This window comes from Cherax quadricarinatus, chromosome 20, assembly GCF_038502225.1.
Source record: "Cherax quadricarinatus isolate ZL_2023a chromosome 20, ASM3850222v1, whole genome shotgun sequence".
NCBI classification, from domain to species: domain Eukaryota; kingdom Metazoa; phylum Arthropoda; class Malacostraca; order Decapoda; family Parastacidae; genus Cherax; species Cherax quadricarinatus.
The window spans coordinates 46,817,058-46,832,953 of NC_091311.1; the positions used below are offsets into that span (position 1 = coordinate 46,817,058).

General features: G+C 43.9%; 1 protein-coding gene across 10 annotated transcripts in view; it reads left to right on the forward strand.

The window, feature by feature from the left end:
- TfAP-2 (transcription factor AP-2) overlaps positions 1 to 15,896 on the forward strand; it is a 445,395-nt gene that overhangs the window by 263,567 nt on the left and 165,932 nt on the right. For 8 of the 10 annotated variants that reach the window (XM_053793580.2, XM_053793507.2, XM_053793533.2 and 5 more), the window contains exons 3-4: positions 2,105 to 2,236; positions 3,276 to 3,407. In XM_053793580.2, coding sequence (XP_053649555.1) covers positions 2,105 to 2,236; positions 3,276 to 3,407 — 264 coding nt within the window. The remainder of the gene's footprint in view (positions 1 to 2,104; positions 2,237 to 3,275; positions 3,408 to 15,896) is intronic. The other 2 variants (XM_053793515.2, XM_053793551.2) reach the window with 1 other exon arrangement.

The window sequence follows — 15,896 nt, forward strand, 5'->3', positions numbered from 1 at the left end:
TACTGTTTACAATCACCGTTCGCTTGGCTCATCCTTCCCATCTAGTCCTGCTCCAGCACGTTGCCTCCTCCTAATTATTCATCCTTGTATATTTTATTATGCTGAATCTTCTCCTTTCTCCTTCACTCCTTCCCTTCAGCCGCCTTCAACCCTTTTCTTCCTCGACCTTTCACTAAAACTTCTCCGTACGCTTCACTGAGTACAGTTTGGTATTGGTTTTCAAATTATGGGTTCTTGTCCTCCCCAGGAGGAAAAGACCCCTGATAATAGCTAGAGAAGAGTGTCATTTTGTGAGCCCCAGAGTATCACCTTCGTCTCCAAACTTTTCATTTGCTATTGTATTTTGCATAGCATTAGATCGAAAATTATATAAATATGAGGATATTGAAAAGGCTTCAGGAATAAATCAAAATAGTTTTTCCTGGAAGCCATTTTATCTACTACGAGGCTATGGGACTAAACAATATGCACAAGAGGTCGAGCCCATCAATACAAGAATAAAAATAGAAGCGTCTACATAACTGTTCTCAGAGGAAGAGGAAGAGGAAGAGGAGAAGGAGGAGGAGGATTAGGAAGAAGAGGAGGAGGAGGGGTAACATTTGCAGCAGGTGGTCTGGCCTCTTCTTGATTAAAATATCTGGAGAAAATTCTAAGAAATATCTGTTGTTTGGATTAACGTGTACTAATGTTTGTTGAGTGGAGAGACCTCAGTGTTCATGTGTGAGTGTTTGAGGTGCGAGTAGGTGGCTACCTAGCCGTCTAGAAACAATACATCCTCCATGTGTTGATCAAACAACTGACTTCTCCTTGAGAAAGTTAGTAGGGCTTCAAGTGTAAAGACATTCCTTCATAAAACACTTGTCGCATCAGAGGCATTGTTTCTATTATGCAACATTATCTGCATGAAGAGAATGAAGTTTGGTGTTGCCTGTTGATACCGAGGCGGCTGAAATGCAGCAAGTGTTCCCTAAACTTGGATCGTTGGGATACCAACACTCTTAGGGACCACAATGTCTTACTCTGCCAGGCATATGTTACTTCATTATTGGTTGTTACCCATACACAACTATAAGTTAAGTTAACCTAAGTTAATCTGATCTAGAATAACAATTATTTTTATAGTTTAGATCGGCAGAAATCAACGAACTGTAATGTCTTCGACAACGCCCATCCTGTATGAAGCAAGAGTTACTTAGATGAATGCTTGATAATGTTTTCGATATTTATCTAAGTTTTGGTTGCAAGTGATAATCTGACATATATAACAGTCTGTATATAACACTCTACGAGAATTGTCTTACATGACCTTGAGCACTCTTTCTTCTTGTGCGTCATGCAAATGTGAGAAGGGATATTTGATTCTGATGTCATCAAGACAGCATCATTCTCAATTGATAATACAAGAGGAACATCTCACTGTTTTAGTAATGATTTCTCTAATCAATTTTTTTATCAAATGTAACCGGTTACTAGTCGCAAAAGTGTAATTAAGTTTATCATCATTTACATTAAACCATACCACGGGTGGGGTTAGAACCCGCGATCAGAGTCACAAAACTCCAGACCGTTGCATTAGCGTTAGCTAACACGACGGTCTGGTGTTTTGTGACTCTGCGAGTTCTAACCCCACCCGTGGTATGGTTTGTTTGCAATCGTGTCATTACGGTTTCGTGAGTCATATTAATTACATTCTTTAACTTTCTTTTACCATTTTCACTAACCCTTTACTTTATCGTTGAAAAAAAAAAACAGGTAAATGTTACATAGATTTTACTGTTATCATTTGCGAAAATTATTAAATGCGGAAGAGAGGGGGAAGTAACGAGAACAATGGTATGTGAGAGATGGGAGGCCCCGATACTTGGAAACCAATATCTGATAAGGTGTTTAGTCAACTGTCCTGGGCCACATTTTGAGGCAAAAATGCCGTGCCAATGCCTCAGAAATTACCTACCAGCAGAAGTAAAAATAACATGACGTAAGAAACTCCAAACTTGCTGAGAATATTTAAATGATGTTGGGTTTGTGGTGTATTAATGGTGATATTCAAGAAATCTCTTTCTGTCTAGCATCATCTAAGTGAATATGTCTGTGTCTGTTTCAGACACACCACCCAGCTGCCGACCCCTACCAGCTGCACTCCTTGCCAGCCAACTACACCACCTACACGTCAGCGACGCTTCAAAACAGACACGAGGTGCAGCGGAGGGATGACCCGCTCCACGTCGTAAGTAGTGTAAGGACCCGCCATAGGCTCCGTCCTATAGCACTGAGGGAAGGTTCTTGATCTTGACGCTGCCTACACCAGGCAAGACTAAATGCTGGAGGGTGAGTTACTAAGGTCACACGATGGGTCACCAGGGGTTAAACACAGGCATACAATACCGTCGGTATTGTATGCTATTATTATATTGAACTCAAATAATTGGTCAATATTTATTGAAGGATTATATGATACCTAAACGAAGACTGAGTTAAGGGCTTCAAGACACACACACACACACACACACACACACACACACACACACACACACACACACACACACACACACACACACACACACACACACACACACACACTGTGAAGAGATCTTGTTATTAAAACTAAATTATTTACATGAGAGCAAAAAACAGAGGAACACTCCAGTAGGCTCATGCTAACCAGGTCCAAAATTGGTACACTCGCAGTGTGCTGTTTCCCTATTACAAATTACCCTTACACTCTGGAAATAAAATCCTGATTTATTCTAGCGAAGAGATAACGGGACACTCCTTTGATAGCAGCGTCAACACCAAGTTTAACCTCCCTTACTAAAATAAACTTAAAAGTAAGGTTTGTTGTTAGAGCCTAAGTTAATGATGGTAATAAGAGAGGGTTTAAATCTGAATGAGGTGTAGTTTAATTATGAGTAAAAGTGCGGAGAAATTGGTGCCTGGTTCAGAGAAATTTTTGCTAGTTAATACAAAAAAATATGCAAAATTGCTTAAAAATTTTAATGCAAATGGAAAGAAAATATTTAGTACTAGAAAATCGAAGAATAATTGCATTTCTGAGGATGAAAAGTAATATAAGCTCAGGGGAAAAAAATAGCATTTGTAAAGAGAGAGAGTGGAAGTCAGAGAAACAAATAATGCAAGTGTGAATGTGTTTGTGTTTGTGTATGTGTGTGTGTTTGTGTTTGTGTATGTGTGTGTGTGTATGTGTACATACCTCCTCACCTCTGGCGCCACACATCCCCTGACTAACATCATCACCGCGGGCGTGGGTGTTGCAGAGCGGTCAGGTGGGTCTTTACGACAGAAGCTACGCTAGTGTGGACCGGGCGGGCGCCGTCTTGATGGGCGCGGCGAGACACGAAGACATCATCCTTAGCAACACCATCCATCCCCACGCCATAGAAGAACCGGTGAGTAACACAATTCAACTTTTCGTGAATGTTTCGTACTATATATTTTTTGGTCGATAAAATATGAGAAAGGCTATTTATTTTGCTGTACAGTTAGGGAAAATTGCAACATATATTAAGGTTAGTGCAGGTTAAGGTAAGTACATTAAGAAGGTTAATGGTCTGTTACAGGAAGAGATTAGAGTTTAGTCTTGAGACTGTCGTAGCACCAAGAGTGTAGGTTACGGGTTAGGCAATACATACCTTATGATAAATAAAAATATTGCATTGGATTGGTTGATGTGGTTGAAGACCTATCGACTATACGAGAGGTTATTAAGGCTGCAAATAACCTGTTCATCATCAGTCAAGAATACTTTAGTCCCGAAAATATGGATTAAGGTAATCTCTCATTGCATATACACTAAGAAATACATACCTAATGACGTGCAATAAGATCACAGTAAACAGGTGATATCAATACGTAAAACAACCACTGTGATAAAATAGTGAACTTCCAAGGGCTTTCGTGATTTCTCACATTATCAAAGATATATGCACATAATGGTGTGTATATCCTTTATTGTTGATAATCGCATGTGTATGTTTTATCACGTTTTTAGTTTATCCTAGATGAAAGCAGAATAACGAGTGTGTAACACACGGAGAGGTGAAGCCTTCTAGTTACTCTCTTTAAATCATTTGTTTAAATATTAATTTCCTTTAAGGATTAAAACTGTCTCCTATACGAGACTTTTTAAGTCAAAGAGGGAAGCCTTTTTGTATGAGCATAAGGAGGTGGGGCTGTTGTTTTACATACGTCGGATGAAAGGTTTTCTGTCACGGGTACGAGAGAATTTTCTAATGGAAGGGAGAGTGACTTTTCAGTAACAGGGTCGAAGGGATTTTTTTTTCTCTGGAAGCTACAGGGACTTTTACACTTCACGGGAGATACTTTTGCGTTCCTGGAAAGTGACTTTTGCGTTGAAGTGGGAAAGGGTCTTTATGGCTGAAGTAAAAGATTTGAACTTTTCGTTTGGGGAATTGGAGAGGATTTTCGAGTTGCAGAGACAGAGAAACTATTGTGTTTTAGATGGTGGTAGTGGTTTGTTAGTCAGGAAACAAAGAGAGAGAGAGAGAGAGAGAGAGAGGGGGCTTTAGAACTAGATGGTGTAATAAGTGAAAAATACACACACACACACACACATACATCTTAGGATTCAGTGAGGCAAAGTGTATGGTGTATAAATATTGCAAGGCTGCTGCACACAGTCATCCTTAGTATACAGGGAGGCAAACTTATGTACTAGTCTGCGTAGGAAGTGTCATGAGGCAGCTACACATTCTCAGTATACACGACACTGACACTTTCCGTCAAGTGGGCAGATAATTTCTTAACGCACACGATAAAATTTAATTATATATCGGTAAATATTCTTGTAATAAACCAAATCAATAAGTAACTCACCTTGTAGTATTCTATTATGGAATTAATTTAGCGGGTAAGTTTACCCAAGGTTAAGCGTAAAGAAATCAACGTGTTATTTACGATAGAAACTGGCTCGAATTCCCTCATACACAAGTTACACCAAACTCTGTAATTTAGAGCATTCCTGCGCCATTACCTCGCATCACATTCCAGGCCAGGAAAAAATACTACTGTAATTAAAAATTCCATCCGCTGCAGGCCTGAGTATAGTAATGAAGCATGGTACACTGGGAGGGTAACTATCGTATCGTCGCGTGTCGTACTACGACCCACCCAACCATTGTTTCAGCCACTGAATCAATATTGTTGATTCATTGATAAAAATCACATCTGGGAGGTTATAATGAAGGAGGAGGAGTAAAGGTGGAGGGAAATGGGGAGTGGAGGCAGCTGGAGGTAGGGAAGGGATGGGGGGGGGAGCCTTGGAAGGCCTTTGTTGTGTGTGATAAGTTTTACACTACGAGTGTTGTGGAGGCGCTTATCATAACCACCTTTGAGGCCCCCTGACCCTTCCCCCTACCCCGTCCCACACACATTTAACATATTTCTTTTTATTTTACTATTTTCGGTGGTTATATTTTAGCCAAGACTTGGGAAGTGTAAAAATCTCTGCGAGTGTGGCGGAGGATGGAAACTAGAGGCAGGGGAGTTAGGTGGTAAATGCTGGGAGAAGGGAGAAGGCCAACAATATTAGGTTGACGTGTGGTGGCGTGTGGCAGGGAGAGATATGGGCCTGTGTTCCAGCCAGCCACGTCGCTCCTCCCTGTCGATATCTGCCCCGCAACTAGTAAGATGTCGCAAGTGTTTTTTCTTTTCATAATTTTGCAACGGGAGGGCGATGGGACAGATATAGTAGCTTTATGATACGGTTGACACGTGTGTGTGTGTGTGTGTGTGTGTGTGTGTGTGTGTGTGTGTGTGTGTGTGTGTGTGTGTGTGTGTGTGTGTGTGTGTGTGTGTGTGTGTGTGTGCGTGCGCCGTGTTATAAGACTTGTGTTAGCGTGGGTAGCGTCTTGGCTCCTGGCCTCGCTTCTTGATCTTCGTCAACTGACTACTGGCCACTGAACACTATCACACTTACGCATAAAATCACAGTGTACACAAACACTTCCTCATCCAAATCTTTTCTACCCTAATGAAATTGTGAAAGTGCTTAACATTCCTGTGACTCACATGTGATTTTAGCTTCTACCATCTCATCGTTCCTGGTCTTCACATTTGGAATGCTGCGTACACCCTTCCAAACTCTTAGCGAAACCGCGTACCCCCGTCACCTTTGTCACTCCAGCTAATGGATTTACAGTGGTACACATCATGACGTACATTTATTTTCCTCATTAATTTCAAGTGTGTGTATACCTGCACTAATGGGTAATCACTTTCGGTAATGCAAAAAATTAGGACGGATTATGTGAGTTTAAGAAAATATTATTTACGTGTTGCAGCTTCCGTGTCAATACGATGGCTGGGCCAGTAATTCAGCACAAAAGTCAGGGAAGTTGGGAGCAAGTGAGGATAGTTCCACACAGATATTTCTCAACATTCAATCTCATGCGATATTTTGCCTTCATTGTTGTGAGCGCAGAGGAACCCACCTTTCATGGGTACATCGTGGCAGAGCATCAGTACCCTTAAGGTTTGCTTTTGTGTAAGTCCGGAGACGCCTCCATGCCTTGTGCCCAGAAATCCACGAGTGGCTTTGTTTGAACTGTATCCGAAGTCCCCCATCAGACGTTAACTGCATTAGTTGCTCTTGTTGGTAAAATAACAGGTATGTGGAACAGGGAGGAAGGCTTTACATAGATTGCGTCCCCAGGCCTGAGACGTGTTCCTGGGAGTCAGGGGATGAATATCTCCACAGCTGCTGATTCACTTGCTTGAGGTATTCAGTGGCCTTTCACATACTCATCTATGACAATTTCATTTGCTTCGACGAGCTCTTGTAGCGCTGGAAAACAATGCGGAGAATTCGCATTCCCACAGCATGAGCAGAATATCTGTGTTTTTAATCGTAACTTCGACCTCGTCTTGTGTGCTGAACACCGTGGCACTGACACCCTGGAATCTTGAATTCACACCATTCAAAGCCGATAGAAATATCTGCCAGGTAAGCTAGTTTTTATACCCATTCCTCTTCGTGCAGACAAGAAGACAAGTAAAACGGGGTTTTTCACAAATAATCGGGAACCCTATCCGTGCCCGTCATTTCAACATACCTCTTAGAATCTAGTATGGAGTAATAGTTTCTCCTTTAGACCTTAACCTCTTCTAGAACAGTTAGGGTCATTTACTTTAGTTTCCCGTCGTAGTGCACACCTCTCGGGCCTTAGAAAAGTCTGATCACAACCTTCTTCACCTTTTTAATCTTCAGAAAGCACTAGATAATTTGTTAGTGTTGTGTTCTAGGGAGAGTCTGACATGACTTATTATTGTAGTTGTGTATAATATATATACTTAATGAAATAACAGGAAATCTGACGACAAATGGGATAAATTAGATACGATATTTCGCACAACTCGTGATAAAATTTATACCTCTGGGAGAATCATCGTCCAGTGTAAATAGATTATTCCAAGTCTCTCTCTAAGTTACAATAAACCTTGAGGATTTTCCTTTATTTTGTAGAGTCCATTTGATTAGATTTAGATTTTGCCGCTGAGGCTTGTAATTGTGCACCCCACGTCCAACCTGTGGAGAGTAGCGCACGAGCACCAAAGGCCCAGGAACTAGGCCCCAGAAAGCTTAACAGGAGTACATTTGCATTCACATCTTCAGTTGTCTTTTACCAGCAAATTCCAGATATTTACTTAAAATGGCTGGTATTTTATTTTCAGGTAACAAAATACCTCGACATGTAACAGATTATTGAACGATCTTTATATTCCTGAGTCAGTAGAGTCATTGTTGAAGTGTAACCACAATGTGACCACATAAAGTGACCACAATGTGACCACATAGTAAGGGTGACCACACAGTAAGGTGACCACAGAGTAAGGGTGACCATATAGTAAGGGTGACCATATAGTAAGGGTGACCACATAGCAAGGGTGACCACATAGCAAAGGTGACTACATAGTGTGACCACGTAGTGTGACCACATAGTGTTACAAAAAACGCGATATCTAATCTCCAGTGAATACTAGAAAGGACTGCCCCTCTAGCATCCAGCCTGTTACTGGGTTTTTGTAACATATAGTCAGTATCCTGGTCCAATTATCTATTAGAATTTAATAGTAAGATTCAATAGTACTTCAGGATTACAACTGGTAGGCTAACTAAATATATTAAAATTTAAGAAGTTTATTAATAAAGTTGTCTAGATGGACAATATCAAAGTAAATCAAAGTAATCAATTTAATATAATATAGGATACAAGTTGCTACACTTCTCTCGTGTACAGCAGTATTGTGCTGAAGGCACATATCACATCTTTATGGCTTTTAAGTACCGTCTGGTACATTGTCAGCATTTAAGAACATAATACTAATATATATAAGTGAGTATGTGTGTATGTAAGTGCTCTAAGTAGTTCGCTATGTCTCAAGACTCGACTAGACTTAACCAGTGACTGACAAAGTCCTCACATAAACTAACTTCTTGACCAACCTGGCAATCAGAACAGTTTGCTTGAACAGTAAAACGATCGATTCGCCGAACAGCAATATAACAAGCAGCAGCAGCAACAGAATCAGGAACAAGGAGATAACAGAACGATCCTAAGTAGGGACCATCTGCAGATCCTCCACAAAAGTCACAAAACTCCCACACTACTGAATCTAAGTTCAGCATAAGAAAATACCCGACTGTGACGGTGCACAGATACCAGTACAAATTAGGTCAGAAGCTACAGCTCAGGACCTGAGTTCCTCAGTGTCAGTGTGACACACAACCTCAGTAAAACGTCGAAAATCACTAAGTCTAGGCTATGCTCTGTGAACAGAGTTACACAGAACTAACAACGAGAGCGACAGAGCTGATGTTCCAGCAAGGGCCAGCAAGGGAAAGCTGGAGAGGGAAGTGTCGGAATCATCATCAAACAGAAAGAGAGCTAGCTAGAGGCAAGGCAGTCCTCTCACCCAGGTGAGGCATGATCACCGACACCCTGATCACGTGACTCTTCGTGGACTGCTACTACCCAGCAACTACAGAGAAGCTGGCAGCAAAACAAGCGGAGTGGTAGTTTGCCAGTGCGGGCAGCTACTTAACACTCTCGAGCAATGAGCACTGAATAATGTGTAAATGTTACATCCTACCTAATAATATAACTAAGTCAAATAATAATATAAAGCAATATATTTACGATTTAGCTAATATCGCAAATATTAGCAATATAAAATTATATGAACAGGTAATATACATTATATACATTGTGACCCATTCAGGGGTCGCAATACATAGAAAGGTGACCACATAGTGTGACCACATAGTAAGGTGACCACATAGTGTGACAACATAGTAAGGTGACCACATAGTGTGACAACATAGTAAGGTGACTACATAGTAAGGGTGACCACATAGTGTGACCACATAGTGTGACCAAACTATCAGAAGTATTTGTAAAAAAGCCTGAGGCTGGTTATGAGACGATAATGGATGTTTAGAGAAGACAACATATTATGAGATAAAATGTATTATTAGAGTCAACGGGCGTGCGGTGGAGGTGATGAGTGTTCGATGAAGATGACTGACGTGTGGTGGAGATGATGGGCGTGCGGTGGAGGTGGTGGGCGTGTGCTCTCCGGGAGGGGCACACCTCCCGCACAAGCACCGCTGTACTTCACCCAATAGGCCGCCCGTGAGTGGCACCCAGACACTCCCACATGTACACTTGCCGCCGCCACCAGTAAACAGTTTGGTGGAATGCACGCACCTGTTGCCTGTATGTTGCAGGCGTGTTACTGGTGTGCTGCAGGTGTGTTGCAGGGCTGGGTACCGCTCCATGCAGGGAAAATATTAGTCCAGGAGATATTTTGTTTTTATTTATAGTTAGCACAATTGGACGCATTAGCAATATGCTGCTATCCTATGTATAGAGGGGAGAGGAAGAGGGTATGATGGACGTGTGAGGGGAAGAGAAGGAGGAGGTGCAGGTGCTAGAAGAACGGAGGGGAGAGCAAGGAACGATGATTAAAATTAGTGAGGCTCTCTTGATGTATTTTATCAGATGTGGGCTCCGTGCTGGTGCTGCGTACTCCACGATGAAGCTGACGTATGTTGTACACAATATTTGCAGCCTTTGTGCTGTTTGTGTGTGTTTGTGTACTCACCTATTTGTAGTTGCAGGGGTTAAGTCCTAGCTCCTGGTCTTGCCTCATCGTCGATCGCTACTACTGTGTGTACTTACTTGTGGTTGCAGGGGTCGATTCACAGCTCCTGGCCCCGCATCTTCGCTGGTCCCTACTAGGTCCACTCTCTCCCTGCTCCATGAGCTTTGTTGCATCTTATCTTAAAGCTATGTATGTATCCTGCTTCCACTACGTCACTTTCAAGATTGTTTCACTTCCTCACAACTCTATGGCTGAAGAAATACTTCCTAACATCCTCGTAACCTCATCTGTGTGTGTGTGTACTCAACTAGTTGTACTCACCTAGTTGAGGTTGCATGGGTCGAGTCCAAGCTCCTGGCCCCGCCTCTTCACTGGTCGCTACTAGGTCACTCTCCCTGAACCGTGAGTTTTATCATACCTCTGCTTAAAGCTATGCATGGATCCTGCCTCCACTACATCGTGTGTGTGTGTGTGGTGCTACCCTATTCAATGTATTGAAAGCTTTCAGTCTGAGCTGGAAGACTTCAGCAGTGTCAGGCTGAGTTGTCGTGGGAAAAGGGTTAGGAAAATCGTTGGATGAGGAAAAGAACGGGAGAGACATCTCTCTCTCTCTCTCTCTCTCTCTCTCTCTCTCTCTCATTGTCCTGTTACACGCTCTGTGAGTTCTCTCACCACTCTCCCTGCCTTCATTCCCTCCTCCCTCACCCTTCTTCCTCCCTACATCACCCCCCTCCCTCACCACTCCTTCCTCTCTCCCTCCTCCTCCTCCTCCCTCTTCTTTCTCACTATTTTCCTAATATCGTTCTCATTTTTGCATCATAGAATTTTGCCATATTGATCTCTGGAGAGTTATTGAGTTTTTCCAGGCTCACGGTTAGTCACTCTACCCCCCTCTACCCCCCCTCTACCCCCACCACACTCGCCTCTACCTACCCCCCCCCTCCTCACTCCCGGCCTCAACTCTCACAAATTGACGCCATTACTGTCAAACTTTAGAAACTTGAGAAATAATGGTAAGGGGTCATCCCTAGACGGGTCAGGGGTCATGTAGTGAGGGGTCACCCAGAGGTGGGTCAGGGGTCACCCCGAGACAGATCAGGGGTCATATGGTAAGACCTATACTTTGCCTATTCTTTTCTTTCCCCATCTCTCTCCACTTCTCCCTTTCCTTCTCTATCCCTCTCCACTTCTCCCTTTCCTTCCCCTCCTCCACTTCCCTTCCCTCCTCATCCTTACATCTGACATAGACAGGAACTTATCAAAGCACTGTACCATCCATGGCAGATGGTCCTACAATTTGTATAAGTGTCATCCATAGAAGACACAGTGAGCCTCCCAGCTGATATAAACCAAGTCTTCCACTGGACTACCGATATAAACCAAGTCTTCCAGTGGACCACTGATATAAACCAAGTCTTCCAGTGGACCACTGATATAAACCAAGTCTTCCAGTGGACCACCGATATAAACCAAGTCTTCCTGTGGACCACTGATATAAACCAAGTCTTCCAGTGGACCACTGATATAAACCAAGTCTTCCAGTGGACCACCGATGTAAACCAAGTCTTCCAGTGGACCACCGATGTAAACCAAGTCTTCCAGTGGACCACCGATGTAAACCAAGTCTTCCAGTGGACCACTAGCAACAATATGATGTTCAGTGAAGACAAATTTCAGTTACTGCGCTTAGGAAGACTGGAGACAATAAAAATAATATCAGAGTACAAGACAAACTCAAACCACTAAGTACAACGTAAGTCTAATGTGAGAGACCTGGGAGCGATAACATTAGATCTCACGTTCATGAACAACAAAGCCGTTCTCGCAACTCCAAGTAAAATGATGGGTTAGATAACTAGAACTTTCACAAAAAGAGATACCAAGCTAATGATGATACCCTTCAGTTTACTCGTCCTTTCTAGGCAGGCACATTGCTGCATGCTAACCGTCCGCCTGGAAGGTTAGGTCATTGGCTTGCAGAAAACCTTTACAGATTGTATTAACTCAGTTCAGCACCTGAACTACTGGGAGTGTTTGAAGTCTCTCGAAGTGCATTTAGAACGTAGGCGAGAAAGATACATCATAATATATACCTAGAATGGATTAGTCCCAAACTTGCACACCGAAGTCACTAGATATGATTACAAGAGGCTTTGGCAGACGATGGAAGGTACCTCCGGTGAAAAGCAAGAAGTATACTGAAAGAACACTCAGTAAGGATCACGAGCCTTCAATGGCCTCCCTTCAGGTATAAGGAGAGTTACCAACACACCCCGTGGCTGTCTTCAGATCAGTTCTGGATCGGTATGTTTGTAGTCCATACGCTGGCGAGTAGCTGGCGCCATCAGCTTGATTGATTCGAGCAGCAACCAGGAGGCCTGGTCTGGGACCGTGCTGCGGGGGCGCTGACCCCCGCAAGCGACTACGGGTTACTTCCTCCACTTCCTTTTCCACTTCTCCTTCCCTCATTCATTTCCCCTTCTGTTATTCGCTTCATCTTCCCTCCTTCATTTTCCCCCTTTTCCACTTCCCCCTCCCTCCTCCACTTCCCCCTCCCTCCTCCACTTCCTCCTACCTCCTCCACTTCCCCCTCTCTCCTCTACTTTCCCCTCCCTCCACTTCCCCCTCTTCCACTTTCCCCTCCCTCCTCCACTTGCCCCTCTTCCACCCCCTCCCTCCTCCACTTCCCCCTCCCTCCTCCACCTCCCCCTTCTTCCACTTCTCCTTCTTCCACTTCCCCCTCCCTCCACTTCCCCCTCCATCCTCCACTTCTACTTCCCCCTCCATCCTCCACTTCTACTTCCCCCTCCCTCCTCCACTTTCCCTGCACACTCTTCGTATTCTGTCTCTCACAGACAAATATAATTTTTTCCGTTCTTCCCTGACTTCTCGTTTTTTCCCCTCTCCCTATATCCCCTCGTTCTCTACCCTCCCCTCCTCTCTTACTTTACCCTCCCCTCCTCTCTTACTTTATCCTCCCCTCCTCCCTATCTCTATCCTCCACTTCTTCTACCTTCTCTCTACCTTCTCCCTTCCTGTGCACTCTCATCCCTACTACAGTTTCCTCCCTTGGTCTACCCGTAATGTCTCCCTATTTTCATCTCTTTCCCTTCTTTACGCCCTGGCCTCCCCTCCTCTCTCTAACACCCTTTGACTTCCCTTAGAGGTGGTGGCTGCCCTGAGGCGGCCTGGGTCGCTCAGCCGCATCCAGCCAATCAATAGATGCGATCTTGCCATTCACGCATCAAAACCCCTTAGATCGCTACGCCTCTCCCTTTACCGTACCCCCTTAGATCGCTTCCTCCTTAAGTGTTGCACCTCTAATCTTAAGGTACCCTATAGATCGCTACACCTCAGATATCGCCTTCCCCTTTATCAGAGAGAGAGAGAGAGAGAGAGAGAGAGAGAGAGAGAGAGAGAGAGAGAGAGAGAGAGAGAGAGAGAGAGGTAAGTTTTTTTTTTAGATATACTTGTTTCTGTGAAGAAGAAACTAGCGGTGTAGCACAGCTGGTTCAGTGTAGTTTACAAGGATGTACTTTCACCTCCGTGTTGAAACAATGACCATGAGTAAACTCATGCGTATGGCGAAAAGTGCTTGCGTATGAACGCGCCTCTGAATGCATGTAAATGCAGCATATGCTGAAGTTTATAAGGAATATAGGTGTAAATAACACATGTACTGAAATATTTACTCGGTCTACACACACACACACACACACACACACACACACACACACACACACACACCGAGCGCAGGATCGTATCCCGGAAGGTACCTGGAAACAATTTTCTGGGGCTCAGTGCCCCTGCGGCTCGGTCCCAGACCAGTCCTCCTGGTTGATAGCCAGGTTGTTGGTGCCACGTAGACCAACGTGCTCACCGGGCAACTTTGAAGAACAGAGTAAGGCGAGGGAAGGGGAAAGAAGAATCTTGCTTCTACACACACACAAAAGCCATCAAGTCACGTGCTTCTTCAACCTTCCTGTTGACCTGGGTTTCCAGTGCTCCCAGTGACGGGTTTCTGGTGCTAGTCTTGATTTGTGGCTTCTAGTATCGGTCTTGACCAGAGGTTTTTGGTACCAGTCTTCATCTGAGGTTTCTGGTACCAGTCTTGACCAGAGGTTTCTGGTGCCAGTGTTGATCTGAGGTTTCTGGTACCGGTCTTGACCAGAGGTTTCTGATACCGATCCCGATCAGAAATATTCCTTTGGTTTCTAGCTTGTGATTTCCTTGAAAGTGTTGCTAACTCTACAACGTTCTTTCGCTGTCAAAACTAATTTTATCTCTGCCAGTATAAAGTCTGTCTATATCTGTCTCTAGTGATCTCTGTCTCGCGTGCGCTAGTTCTCCCGACAGCCAGACAGTAATAATTAAAGATGTTAGACCCTTGTTGTAAACACGGGTATACCACAGCTCTATCTTGAAGGAAGAAACACGTACTCCATTATCATAATATATCCATTAACATCACCATTACCCTAATAAACATAACATTATCGCCAGGCTAACTTCCATTGTCATCGTTACCATTATTTGCAATGGTTACCACCATTACTAAACTTAAGTGAGCTCGATTTCTCTGCTATTTCAGTCTTGATAAACATTGGAAAACACCGGTAAAGATGACATTTAAGAGCACATATTTCCGCCGTGGGCCGCCGCCTCCACTTCCTGAAAGGTGTGTTGTGGCGCCATAAAAAGCCCGCGCACTTTTCCCGCCCTGAGCGACATTTGGCGGGAACTGCCCCTGGCTGCGCTACTGGCTTAGTTAATATTGGCTGAACTCACCACCACCGCGCCTCAACTCCAGCGTTAATTTGATATTTAGGGGTTATATAAACTACTCAAGTCATTGAAGTTGCCTGAAATAAAAAAAAAGTTTCTGGAAGTGGAATGAACCATGAAATTAGTAAGCGTGCGACGTAGGTGAAACCCAGTGATGGCGTTCGTGAGCCGCAGGATCCCCGCGTTACATGGACGACCTCCCCAGCGGCGGGTCCAACCAACCCAGTGCCTGAGGCAACACCTCTTTCTCTGCCTTCCTTCCTTCCCGCCTGGGCTGTTTACTTAACGTTCCCAGTACGCTAGTCTCTTGCCAGCTCGTAATTATTTAATCAGTCTGGTGATTTTAGCCTTTGCAGAGGCGCTCGAAGGAACGCTGGGTGACTGATGCATCTCACAGTGAATGAATGGTAGAAATTTACGACGATGGGTGGGGAAGACCCACTTGCAGGGTTGCTAGACGTGCAACACGTGGCGCTGCTGCTGCCGCAATATTTACAGTCTTGCTATATCCTGGGCGCAGTAGAACGTTGGTAATATCGGAGTCTGAAGGAACTACAATGAGGTATGAAGAGTTATGCCACACTTGCCGTGGAATGTTGCGACACAGACACCTCACAGTCCACCGACCGACGTAGAGAATCGTTTAAACAATAGCTGTGTAATTGTGGCTTCTTTCGTAAGGTGGTAGTCGCCAGTCAAGTGTATAATCAGCTTGAAAAAGAACAAGCTGAAGCAACATGATCAATCTGACACAGCTTAACAAGTACATTATGGTTAATTTTGGCTAAATGGGGAGACTGCACTGTCGGTATGATAATGTTTAGCTCTTCAGGGACACGAATACATACACATGCCACACATGAAATGGATTCGAAGTAATGAAGGTCCCAGGACCGAAACGTCTTCCTGACAGGTGTGCCATGTGTATGCTTTTGTGTCCTTGTTCCTTTAGGCTGTCTACATTTATG